General features: G+C 55.0%; 5 protein-coding genes across 5 annotated transcripts; 3 read left to right on the forward strand and 2 right to left on the reverse strand.

Moving 5' to 3' along the window:
• Positions 1-278: 278 nt before the first annotated feature.
• On the forward strand, positions 279-2129 carry L969DRAFT_48825 (uncharacterized protein; the record flags this gene model as incomplete). Its single annotated transcript, XM_014712571.1, has 6 exons — positions 279-723; positions 779-950; positions 1008-1172; positions 1226-1511; positions 1563-1707; positions 1759-2129. 6 exons carry the CDS (start codon positions 279-281, stop codon positions 2127-2129), a joined length of 1584 nt encoding a protein of 527 aa, XP_014568057.1.
• Positions 1830-5948, reverse strand: L969DRAFT_62163 (uncharacterized protein). Its single transcript, XM_014712572.1, has 11 exons — positions 5816-5948; positions 5328-5760; positions 4996-5271; positions 4438-4943; positions 4062-4388; positions 3675-4012; positions 3498-3626; positions 3292-3450; positions 3128-3244; positions 2939-3070; positions 1830-2890 (listed from the first exon to the last, which is right to left on the reverse strand). The coding sequence occupies exons 1-11, from the start codon at positions 5934-5936 to the stop codon at positions 2162-2164; spliced, it is 3267 nt and encodes a 1088-aa protein (XP_014568058.1). The 5' UTR covers positions 5937-5948; the 3' UTR covers positions 1830-2161.
• Positions 5949-6037: 89 nt separating this feature from the next.
• On the forward strand, positions 6038-8162 carry L969DRAFT_99018 (uncharacterized protein). Its single transcript, XM_014712573.1, has 2 exons — positions 6038-6059; positions 6108-8162. Exon 2 carries the CDS (start codon positions 6112-6114, stop codon positions 8140-8142), a length of 2031 nt encoding a protein of 676 aa, XP_014568059.1. The 5' UTR covers positions 6038-6059; positions 6108-6111; the 3' UTR covers positions 8143-8162.
• On the reverse strand, positions 8153-9222 carry L969DRAFT_103392 (uncharacterized protein; the record flags this gene model as incomplete). The annotated part of the gene is made up of 7 exons (XM_014712574.1): positions 8900-9222; positions 8736-8851; positions 8571-8685; positions 8471-8507; positions 8402-8421; positions 8251-8355; positions 8153-8196 (listed from the first exon to the last, which is right to left on the reverse strand). The coding sequence occupies exons 1-7, from the start codon at positions 9018-9020 to the stop codon at positions 8153-8155; spliced, it is 558 nt and encodes a 185-aa protein (XP_014568060.1). The 5' UTR covers positions 9021-9222.
• A 313-nt stretch (positions 9223-9535) lies between these two features.
• On the forward strand, positions 9536-12309 carry L969DRAFT_17398 (uncharacterized protein; the record flags this gene model as incomplete). The annotated part of the gene is made up of 3 exons (XM_014712265.1): positions 9536-10406; positions 10457-10716; positions 10768-12309. 3 exons carry the CDS (start codon positions 9536-9538, stop codon positions 12307-12309), a joined length of 2673 nt encoding a protein of 890 aa, XP_014567751.1.
• Between the last annotated feature and the right edge of the window lie 89 nt (positions 12310-12398).

The raw sequence follows: 12398 nt of genomic DNA on the forward strand, positions 1-12398 counted from the left end.
ACACAAAGCCGATATAGTCCGAGTGTAACAGCGAAAGTGTATGCATTTGATACCCTGCGCGTGAATTGAAGCTCTTGGGAAGCACCTGCAAGTGAGACATGCTTGTTTTGCACGGCGAAGACCTGCAGGTCAGCATGTGATTGTAAGATGACCGTAAGACGACCAAGACGAGAAGACTTATAGAGACACGCGACACCAGCGACTTGTCTCTCTCGCTCTCGCGCGCATGTCTTCATCAAAACGTTGACGCGTACGAGCCTGTCGACCATGCATCATCCATGATTGACATCACAGATAGCGATGACAGCGGCACAGAGCTGCGTCCATCCGCGCCTGCACGGAACAGTAGCAAGCCAAGCCATCAGCTCTCGCGCGACTCACCTGTCAAGTCCTACCGACGCATTCCCAAAGCAAAGCCAAGGCAAAGCTCAGAAGACGACGGGGAACCGCTAAGCCCTCCAGCGTCTGCAAGCACACCCATCGCACCCACAGCACAGACCAGAGCACGCCCAAGGCCACGTCCAAGGCCTCGGTCGCCCCAGAACAAGAAGAATCCGACCCTACTCGCGCCTGTTGCGCCTGCCCTCGCCAGGCGTACCAATCACAATGAGGATGACTCGGACGCCACATCACGAACTGCATTGAGACTGAGGCTTGCTCCTCGGACCAGTCCAGGTGCGCCTGACGCCCCGACTGACTCTAATTTCTTCGTCTTGTCAGCTGGTCAGTTGCAATGCCCCAGCCTCGGCGGGCATGAATCTCAGTCAGACGAGTAAAGCAGGCGTCAAGAGGCGCAAGCCGCTCGTCAAGACATACAGCGTATCTAGCGATGGCGATAGTGGCCTGCCGCAATCGCAGAACAAGTCATCAAAAGCCACGCCGAGCAATCGAAAGCCAAGGCTCGAAAGTGATTCTTCCGATAGCCCGCCAGAGCTGCCCGTCCTGATTTTGTATGTCGCTCACTTCGTCGTTCAGGACACTTCCACTCACGGCGCGAAAGCTGACAGAACATCGTCGGACGAAAGCGACAAAGGTGAGCAAAGCAAGGACACCGCACGATCTACGCCCATTCTCCTTTCGCCCAAAGCCAAGCCGAAACGGACGATCGCAAGGCGTGAGATCACCCCGCCACCGCCCTTGCGCTCGCGAAGCATTCCGCTGGCTTACCCACAGTCAGCTTCTTGGTCATCTCCTCGTGCTCGCACTGACATACGCGCTGACACAGAGCCAAGCCGATCAGTCCCAGTGTCCCAAAGATCGACCTGCCATCGGCCAAATCACCATCCCCGACTATCGTAGATTCGGACGATCTTGAAACCGACCCAGATCTATTGCGGATAAGACAACAAGTCAGGGCGCGATTGAGAGCAAAGGGAGGTGCAAGTGATGCGAACAAAGAAGCGAGCACGGGCCACAAGATCGACATGACGATCCAGCTCATTCATGACGACAGTGCCGGTGCGGACCAAGCGGCAAGCTGGTCTCGTCGAGTTGTGCAGCAAGTCGGTCTGGTCAGTTTTGCAGCTCTCCGCGATTGCTCGAGCTGACTGTCTTGAGCTCAGCGCGAGAGCATGGAGGGTCTCTACAATATCGCTGCACTCACTGCACAGGTTCCTGCTTCCGCGGTCACGCTCGTATATGAAGGGCGACGCGTCTATCGAACCGCAACGCCTCAATCGCTACATATATACGGTGCAGCCACTCTCCGTCCGTCCGCCGCCACGGCTGACAATCCGTCGCTAATATGCTTGATTTCAGAGGCTTACCGTTCTGAGCATTTTGAGCGAACACAGTCAGACGGAGCCTTCCGTCAAGCGAGCACAAACGCTACGCCAGCTCAGACAAAACCGGAAATATCTTCGCAGTCAGACAGCCAGCAAGACGCAGACGAGGATAATCATCTGCGGCTAACCGTCAGGTCCAAAGGTGCTGAAGAAATCGGGCTTCGACTGAAGAAGACAGACACGGTGAGCGCACTCATCAGAAGCTATCTCAAGCGCACCCACCAGGATGCAAGCAAAGCCGCACAGTGCAGGCTCATATTCGATGGCGAAGCCCTTCCTGCAGCAGATGAGATAGGCAGCACAGAGGTCGAAGACGGAGAGAAGTTGGATCTTGTTATAGGATAGCGGATGTAGCGCGTGTATCAAAACTTGCATTACTAATATTCGTCCGCTTGTACAGAATCTTGTTCGCTCTCGCTCTCGCTGTCCTCAATGATGCGCTTGATCTTACGTGGCGTAGCTCTGACACTGCGCCTCGAGGGCGTCGCCGCCGGATCGGGAGCATCAAGCGACGCGGATTGAGAGACCTCATCGTCCGATGACGACGATGATGAGCCTGTCGCCACAAGCGTATGCGCTTTCGGACGGGCTTTTTTGCGCGTAGGCTCGTCAGCTTCCTGATCTTCTGCACTCGCTGTGACGCCAGCAACAAAGGTCTGCAGCTCTGTCAGTCGGACAGCATCGCCAGCCACTGCGTCTTCTCCAATGTCCTGTCGTCGCTTCGCAGCGGCAGTATGAATACGAACGAGGGAATTGCGAGAGACAGTGTCGGTCAGAGGTCTATGCTGGTCTATCGCCGTAAGCAGGAGTTGCAGCGATTGTAGCGATATAGCTGAAACTTCGGGTACGATGACAATTTTGCTGACAAGCTGGCAGAGTAGCTTTCGTCTTTCCTTCCCAGGATCTTGCAAGACTTCCTTCAGGAGCTCCAGCGCAATATCGATCTGGACTTCAGGCTCGCGAGCATTGCTGGCAGATTCGATAAGACGTTCAGGATTGGTCCACTCGAGCAAGTGCAGCCCAATCTGAAGCGGCGCGACCATATCCTCCTCTGGTCCTATCTCCTCGAAGGTTGCCGTCAGTATGTCGAGGGTAGAGACAAAGATCTATTCCACTTGATCAGCGCACAACGAGTGCAAGCAAGACTACTGCACCTCTTGCATCGCGCGCTGATTGTGCGATGAGGAATAACAGTAGACAGGGAAGAAATACGCCAAACATTGGCGCAACTCTTGATTGTCTGCAGTCTCGGGCGCAAAGTAGATCAACACGAGATCTTGCAGAACCTAGCAAGAGCCATGGCGTATATGAGCACGAGATAGCCACGAATGTCATGCGCGGACCTTCGAATCTGTGACATGGCCGGCGAGCATGAGCTTCGAGATGCCAATGGCCGCGGCCGCTTGCGTTGCAAGAGGTTGATTCAGGGCTTCGACGAGGAAGTCCACCACTTGCTCGCTCTTTTCTACCATGTCAGTACTCAAATACGGCACGCGAAAGGACATGCCTCGAAATTCGGTCGATTCTCGTCATCGCGCGATGCCATGAAGTCAAGCCCATGTAACATCAGAATGTCGAAGATGACTTGATATAATCTGACCTGAAGATCGCCTTCGCTGCGTCGAGCTTGTCCGGCAAGCGTGCCGAATGCTCGCTGTGCCATTGTCTGCAAGTATAGTAAGCACTGTCACGTGTACGCAGCGAATATCTGACCAGGTCTAGCAAGCTGCAGAGACCGAGAGTGATGAGGCCTTGTGCTCGGATAGGCGCTTGCTTTGAACGTACAGCCGGCGCAACGAGTTCTTGAGCGAGGCCCTCGAGGATGGGATTATCACGCATTGTCTGTCATCACGTCAGTCAGGATTACCGTACGTCCATGCCTGTACGTACGCCCATCACGCGCTCTAGCAACCCTCGGATGATTTCGAGACAACGAAGGATGAGTGCAGGGTTTTCGTCGAATTGACCAGTCTGTGTTGGCACAGCAGGCGCCTGCCTGCCTTTGGCCATCTTGGCGAGCTCTTCTTCTGTCAAGCTGGCCATGCTGTCGTTATCGCTTCCTGAGTCCGTCTCTTCATTCGTTTGCTCTTTGTCTGTGTCCCGCAGCTCTTGTACGATCTCGACAATGACCTGCATGAAATCGCGCTCGCTGCTGGACAGCTTCGAGAGGACGTCGAGGCAGACAGGGATCAAATCGGTCGGAAGCATGGGATGCGAGACAAGATCACCTGCTGTCGAGCATCAGCTATGCTGTATGACACCAGAAGCGCAGCGCACGCAGCAGAGTGAACATTTTGCGGCGGCCGATTTCGTCCGCGTAGTCCTCGAAGAGCGCGATTGCGAGCAGCTGAGACATGATGAACTGCGCTCGCAGTCCTCGATGAGCAAGCTTCTTCTGTTCCGCAAGTGCGTCTTCGTCAAGATTCTGCAGGTGCGCAATGAGCTCGAGCATTGCCTTGAAGAGACTGTCGATGCGGAAGGAAAGTGCGGTCGCAACTGGCAATAAGGATTCCAGCTTAGCTTCGTCCTTCTTCGAGTGACAGTGTTCCAGCGTGACACGAATCAAGAGGGCCTTCTCGGGCGTCAAAGCAGACCAATGGTCCTCTGCTATGGTTTGTCAGTGCTTCTCCAGGAACCAATGAATGAAGCGTACCGCCGAAAGTCATGCTTTCGAGAATTTCGGGATGAGCTTCAAACGCCGCTAGAAGAGCGCCCTCGCAGACTTTGGTTTCTTTTGCGACCTCGAGTCTTCCCAGCATTGCAAGGAGGCTCTCGACGGATGACCCCGCCCAATGACCAACGAGTCGTATTGCAGAACGCTTGACGGCGCCTTCGCGATCGTTGAGACCGCTCTTGAGAACTGCCGTACGCTGTGCACGCGTCATCTGATCCCACAGACCAAGACTTCGCTGTACCGCAGGAGTGGCAGGACCTGCAGCCTTGACAGGCGAAGGCGCATCTTGCTCGATCGGGCTAGTCAGCTGTGCTGAATCGAGCGGGTTTCCCGAAGCGGGTTGAGGAACGGTTGGTATCGCCAACGTTGTCTGGAAAAGAAGCCGTCTGTTGGTCGGGTCGATATCTCGCACGCGGTCAAGTATAACGGGCAGCGACCTATCATCTGGCTCTTCCATAGCCAACAAGGCCGCTCGCCTCACCTCGCTGCGCTAGATGATCAGAGCTATGTGGCGTGATCCGAAGATGGTATGCTTACGCAGAGGGGTCGAATTGCATGAGCGAAAGCAAGACTTGAGTGGGAGTGTCTGGCTGGGCAATAGACGATGCCGAACTAGAAGCTGACATTGCGGGTCTGCTCTTCGCTTTGCTTCTCTTTGCGTCATAAGCTCGCGTAGACTCGACTGGTGCTGGCTCATCGTCATCGAGCGAGCGCAATTTGCCAAGCCCGATAGCAGCTTGTGTGCGTACGTTTGCTTCCTTGTCTCGAGCACGGATCAAGAAGCTCTCACGCAGGGTCTTGAACAGATTCTCGCTAGACGTAGTAGGCATAGGTCAGCGATGCTACACTCTATTAAGAGAAAGACGTACTCTAAGTCGGGCAAGGCGCGCAAGACGAGGGCGACAATCTGTACACTGCGCCACCTGACAGTTTTATTCTTGGCCTCAAAGCCTCTCAACAGGTATTTGACGAGCCCGTTGACGAGTCTGCTTGCTGGGCCGTCCTGATCCTCGTCCTCGTCTTCCTGAGGCTTTGAATCTTGTTCGCGAAGTGTGGCAAGCGCGAGGAAGCCGGCGATGAAGCGCAGTACGCGTTCGACATGCTTCTGACCCGGGCCTACTGCTCTACCTTTGCCCACTGGCAGCAGTCGAGAGACAATGTCGCGCATTGCGACTAGGAACAAGCGCTCGCCGGTCAGATGAATCATTTCCTGCTCGTTCGGCCGCTTCGTGTGCGCATCGCTCTCGGTATAAGAAGAACATCTGAGAAAGAGGCCATGCAGCAGAATAAGATTCTTGCGGTCTGTTCGAGTGCTTGACTGTCAATGGTGTGGCATATTTGACGAACAGGCACGCACGATTGACGACAGACTGCTGTACTTGGTCAAAGATTGTCGGCAATGCGCTTAGCCCATCTGTGACTTGCGTCTGGCTGCTCAGCAGCTCAGTCTGCGCTGCTGCAGCCTTTTGTCGCCCCATGATGGGATCGTCTTGGTTTTGCGCGAGTGTACTAGGCGATTGTGTCACGTGACTAAGACGCGGTATACCTCTGCGCACACTCAGCGAATCCAAAAGGCCAAATTGGCGACAAGCTTGCGGCCTGTGCGTCTGATCGATAATCGCTGTCGTCGGTGCTGATGTTCTTTCCAGCGACATGGCCACTTCTTGCTACCCGCCCTCGCTGTCGAGCCTTGCATCTGTCTCATCGCACGCTTATTCTGACGACGCACAGTCAGTGATCCAGCTGAATTCAAAGGCAGCCTCAAGCATGGGAAGAAGGGACACAAGTATAGAGCGAGAACTGCTCGACTCTGCCTTTGACGAGCGCTTGCTGGATCTCAAGGCAAACCAATTGTCGCCCACACGCAAACTAAGGCAGGTACAGTCATTCGATGTCCTCTCGCCGGCGATACGGAGCACGCAATTTGGACAGTCTAACCGGCAGCCGACCTCAAGCACGCTAGCAAGCACCATGACTGCATCTGGCTCATTCTATACCGCTCTGCAAGGCGGTTCGTCCGCTGATGAAGCATCTTTGCCCTCGTCAATTTATGCTACGCCCGCGTCCGCCATACGACCCTCGCATCATGCTGGTCCAGATCCACGTACAGAATCACCTAGCAGGCTGCAGAGACGTTCGCTCTCTGTTGAGCTTGTCGACGCACATCACGAAATCGGCCGTTCGAGCACGCTGAAACGATGGCAGGCGCACGAAAGCCCAATCGTCACAGACGAATCCCTCAAGCATCGTCCTTCGTACGCAGAAATGATAGCAAAGCGCGAAGAGCAAGTCCGGCAACGTTATCGAGAGGCCCAAGCTGCCAAGGGTGCCGAAGAAGTTGACGATGCACCAGATCAGAGTGAAGACTCGAGTGCGGACGTCGATCTAGATTTTGACTGGGAGCGCCCTGCATGGCAAAATAGCGTGCATCGATCGAGTGGCTCAGTACGAGCAGGCGAGGTCTTTTCATCCGCTCGAACGCTCGCGCCCGGTCCACGAATGTCTAAACGCTACAGTCGATCTTCCGTCGAGCTCGGACGAATGTACAGCTCATCATCGCGCGGCACCATACGACCAAGTCCAGCACGCACCCGTACATCATCTCATGACTTTGCCGTATTGCTCGAACGTGCCCCTTCGCAATGCTCACGATGGACAGATCATTCCAGATCGAGCACAGGTTGGAGCGTCAACAGGACTGCGCCACTTTCTGATCAATGGCCAGCTCGAGATTCTGTCGACTATGTAAGCGAACATCCTCACATTGCACGAAAAGCGTCATCGACTTTCTCACTGCGCAAAGTCTTCACCGCTCGTCCTCGCGAAACCGGCAGCGGTCCAGCAACGCCCACGCTCACTTCTGGCTGGCAAGCCGATATGCACGAACATCACACGGTCCACTTTATTGAAGGCTCAGTAGCAGCCTCGACACCTACCTTGACCTTCTCAGACGACACTTTCGCCGCGCCACAACCAGCTTACGCCAAAGTACCTGCTTTCAGTCCTTTCAACAGTCCGCGTCTATCGAATGGCCCATCTCCGAGGCTGTGTCCCGAAACGCCTGCTTCCTACATTGCCGCTTCACCTCGTCTGCAAAGTGAGACCGGCAAACAATACGGTCTGGGGCTTTCTATTCCGTCCAGCTTGCAAAGTCCTAGTTTGGCCAGTCAAGCGGGACTGCTTTCACCTGTGCAAGCGCAAGTACCGAGTGCAGATCTTGCTACACCATTGCTCGCAACTCGGAATAGCTCTCAATGGACTCGTACGACTCACACTCCGCTGCGCATCGTCGAGGACACACTGCCGGCCAAGCTGCTCTTCTGGACAGGCTTCTTTCTCGGACCGTGGACCTGGGCTATCGGAGGTTGGTACTTGCGCAACGATGGCGAAATGCGCAACTGGCAGGGCGCCATCTGTCGATGTGTGGCAGACGAAGAGGCCTGTCAGCTTGATGCTCATCACGACTTGAAGCTGTTGGGCGTGCAGATGAGCGAGCATGGCTATCGCGAAGACGCCAAGCACCAGCTCTCTCATTCTGACTATGCACGATGGCTCGATGTAGGCGAGACACGCAAGCCCGGGCCCGTGTTCTGGGTTCGCGCAAATCGCGCAGCTGCTTCACTCAGCCTTCTCGCAGTGCTCGGAGTTGTAATTTACACCATCAGGCTCGCAATTGTCGGATAAATGCATCTTGTTAAGCCATGAAATTCTGCTCCCATACCCAACACCTCTCTGAAGCTGTTCGATACTATAAATTGCCAGGCAGGAAAGAAAAGAGCGAGCTTGGCTCACCTGCGCGGAATATTTTAGGCGCGGCCGTGCACCAGGGCAGAGCGTTCGCCGAGGGCAAGGGTGCGCAATCCACTCGTACGATCGGATGCGATGCCTTGTAGTCGTCTGAGCTTGCATCAGTATGGCTCGGCACACATAGAGATCATCTTACGGCGGTCGAGATGCAGCCATCTGAGCAGCTCGGTCAGCGTCTTTTGTACAAAAGCAGCCATCGACTCACACATTCCAGGTGACGAAAGCTCTACAGCAATCCCAGTCTGTCAGCACGCATCGGGTGAGTCTCAGTATTGCAGCGCAACTTGGCCTCCATATGAGCCTACCATTGCCTGGAATTTCGAGCTCGTTCGCGGGAGATGAGCTAACTGCGATTTGGAGCTGCACGCGGCTTGCATCGGCTCCGACGATGCTTGCCTTTGTATAGCGATCATTATCAGTCTATGAGACGATATCAGTGACACGTGGGCTGCGCTCGGTGATACTCTTGCCAATTCGAATGTCGGGTGGCCGCCCTCTGTTCTTGATAGCACGACGGTCAAGGCTGTGCTGCTATGATGACCCAGGTCAAGATGGCCAATACGATAGCAATAGGCGAGCAGCGCCACTAGCCAGCGATGAGCTCAATCCGTTCGCGAGCCTAACGTTGACGTACGTGAGATGTGATAAATTTGCGGACTCGAACGTAATAATCCCGGCTCGGCAGTCAATGGTACAGACACGACGAAGACGACGAACAAGAGAGCGAAGGTGACAATAGTAATCATCGTGTTCATCGTGCGGCGAGGAGAGACAGGTAGAGAGGTGTTATATATTTATTGAGCATGCTCGAACGTGGGCGCGAGTCAGGGGACGAATCTTTGGGACAGGCTGTCGTTTCCAAGCAACCAAGGCAACACAAAGAAGACATAGAACGTGGATTGGAAGAGAAGTCACGACGAGCAAACGTTGGCTGTCGGCGCATTCAACGATCCTGCCGAGCCACGTCATGATCTATTCGGCCAACTTCGGATGTCAGACACGTCAGCAGGCTCGCGATAGCCTTCTGGCGATCTGACGCCACCTTCCTAATGCGCCGGTCGGCTCGCGAACATTAGGCGCACCCTGCGCAGCCAAGTACAATGAAAAGGTCGACCGAGAGAGGCATTGCCTGTTCCGAGAGATCGGGGTGGCTAGATTGGTCTTTGTCGCTGTGCCTGATGCCTCGTCAGCAAGCAAATCCGCATCTTGGCTGGCATTGGCAGGAGACCGCAAGTATTGAGACCCTAGACGCAATTCTAGACTGTCAGCCATGCCGCTCAGCGATGAGCTGCTCGCAGATTCAGCGACAGAGACAGACTCGACTGCCGTTCTGCCGCAGCTGATAAAGCCTCGAGGCAGCAGCGTTCGCCATTCTGTCATCCATCTCTTCGAGGACAAGATGTTTCGAAGCCGTAGCTTCATGGGACACAAGCGCTCGCACAGCAACACTGAAAGGCCGCCTATGCCAGAATCAGATGGCATCGTACGCACGAGCACGATCACCGTGCAAAGCGAACACGCCAGGCCAGCGCGACCGGCGGATGTGACACACAAGGCGCCTGCCACCTCTGCGCCTGGCATGAAGACCGTCAGGTCATCAGGCGCTGTCTCAACACGGAGCACAAAGTCGAGCAATAGCGCTCGCTCGCCTTCAAGACCTCGTGCGCCCATCTCACCTCCGATGCCCGCCTACTCGACCTTTGATCGTAGTACACATGCAGCCGCTTCGCCGCCTCAGCCACCTTCAATCCGACCGTTGCAGCCTCGGTCACACTCGCAGATTTACTCAGCAGGAAGCTCGGATGTCAAAAGGCCATCAATGCCCCGGGCAGCATCGTCCTACACATCATCAGCTCGTACGAATAGTAGCGGTACCAACAGCAGCGGCACAAACAGCAGCGGCAGTCTGTCTTCGGCTACTGACTCTATGCTCCGCTCTGCCTCTTTCCGTACGAGCTCGTCAACAACGACGTTGGCATCAATGAATGACGCAGATGGATTGGCGATTGCCAGCAAATACGGATTCCGCGGCGCTGCCAGGACGCAAAGCAATGCAATCGCTCCACGTACCTTTACGCCTGCCATGAGTTCGCCTCTGAACAGCCGGCCGGTATCGCCAACGCGCCATCAGCTTGCAGATAGTAGGTCTTTCTCGTACACGTTGCTCGGCAGTCGCTCATCTTTCTTGCAGTTCCTCTTGCACCTGGCGAGGCCAGCCCTACGACACTATCGAGGCCGGTGTCAGCTGTGCGAAGCAGACCATCTTCAGGCTCACTCGTGCGTCGCAAGTCTGTCAATTCGATCGGAGCAGATAAAAGACTACATCTATTCACCAATCTCATTGCTCTTGTCAGTTCAGAGGCAATGGAATCGCTCAACATCGACGAGATTGTCGAGCTAGATGATGAGGGCAGTCAAGTCATTGATCTGAACAGCAAGCAAGTCAGCCAGGTCAGTCTGCTTCCCACCTTCTTTGCGCGTCCATCCTGACTTGAGCCGTAGTTTGACTTTGACGACGATGCGGATCGCAGCGAGGAAGAGGCAGCTCTGCCCGTTGTTGCTGGAGTGACTCTCTTTGGCAAGCTCGGCAAGAAGCTGCACACGAAGAGAAATACCGTACCATCCGGTCCCAATCAGAAGGCATTGCCATCCGCAATAAGTCTGCCGCTGCCGACGCCCCGTTCGCGAAATCTCGTGTTCGGTCGAGCTCTCAAAAACTTGCCGCCTTCTGCCTTTTGCGTCAGCGTGATTGCTGGCGAGCGTATCGAGCTGCCCGTCATTGTCTTCTCGACGATCGAAGAAACGTTCTCTCGTGGCCTGCACCTGCCAATCTTCCGCTTAGCAGGCAACGCGGCCAATATCGACCGCCTTGCCGAGACATTCAGTGAAGCCCCGAACTACGGCAGCCAACGTGACTATACTACAGAATCAGTCGTCGATTTGGTCGGCGTGCTAAAGCGATGGATGACCTCACTTTCCTCGCCTGTCTTCCATCCGCATCTGCTACCTCTGCTCATCACAGAAGTCGTACAAGGCGAGACGGACATCGAGACACGCACTGCGATCGCTCGCATCTCGATTCAACTGCTGCCACCTCGCAATTTTGGCTTGTTTGTCTATCTAATGGCGTTCCTCGCTCAAGTCGTTGTCCGAAGTGAGCAGAATCGAATGTCACCTGACGTGGTTGCGGCTAAGCTGGCAAGTGCCCTGTTCGGCACCTCCATGGATGGCGATGCCGATAGCCTCACTACTGTGCCAGCTTCTCACCTTGCCCTCATGTTCATAATGGAGCATTGGGTACGCATCAGCGAGAACATTATGACTCCGACCAAGGACGAGAAGCTGGTTCGTTCAGCATCTCAACGCGGAACGACTGCCGAATCGAAGCGCAAGTCTGCTGCAACTATCGCTAGTTCTCGCTACTCGTCTCACAGTAGTCGCGGGACAGCGTCCACTGGGGCCACTAGTATCTCTGAGCCGACAAAGCGGCGACTGGAGGCCCGCAAATCGTCAAGCGCGATAGATCCACTGATGCATGCTCGACTCCTGCAAGATGCGGGATCAAGCGATGGCTTCAGTAACGACGAAGAGCACACGCCAAAGCTCAAGAGCGGATCTTTTCGCTCTTCGCTACCCTCGCTCATCCATTCTGGGATGTCAGACTCTGCCGAAAGCAATGCATCTGGTCAATACTCGCCAAGAAGCCCCCCTGCAGATCAATCCGCTTGGCAAAGCGACAGCTATGATTCAATACTGGATCACATACATCTGTCATATCACTACGACGCTTCGGAGCAAAGCGATAGCGATGGATCGCTATTCAGTGTACGGCGTCCCCCAAAGCGAACTGCAGGCAGCACACCTTTGGCTAAGGCCGCGACGCTCAACAATCGAGAGATCTCAGCGCTGCTGAAGCGGCTTGAGATCGCGGAGCACGCAGAGGCAGAGCGGCGGGCGGAGCTCGAGCGCCTGCGTCACAGCGTCGCCCTCGCAGCCAAAGATAGAGAGATAGAGCGCCTGCGCGCAGCAGCCGCATACATTTGACCGAGCACACGTTAGCAATGCATGGCACGCTACTTGTACATAATCGATGCAGCGATGCGAGCAGAATTGGCCCTTCTGAGAGCCGTACT

The sequence above is a fragment of the Mixia osmundae genome, assembly GCF_000708205.1.
Source record: "Mixia osmundae IAM 14324 unplaced genomic scaffold scaffold_5, whole genome shotgun sequence".
Classification (NCBI taxonomy): Eukaryota; Fungi; Basidiomycota; class Mixiomycetes; order Mixiales; family Mixiaceae; genus Mixia; species Mixia osmundae.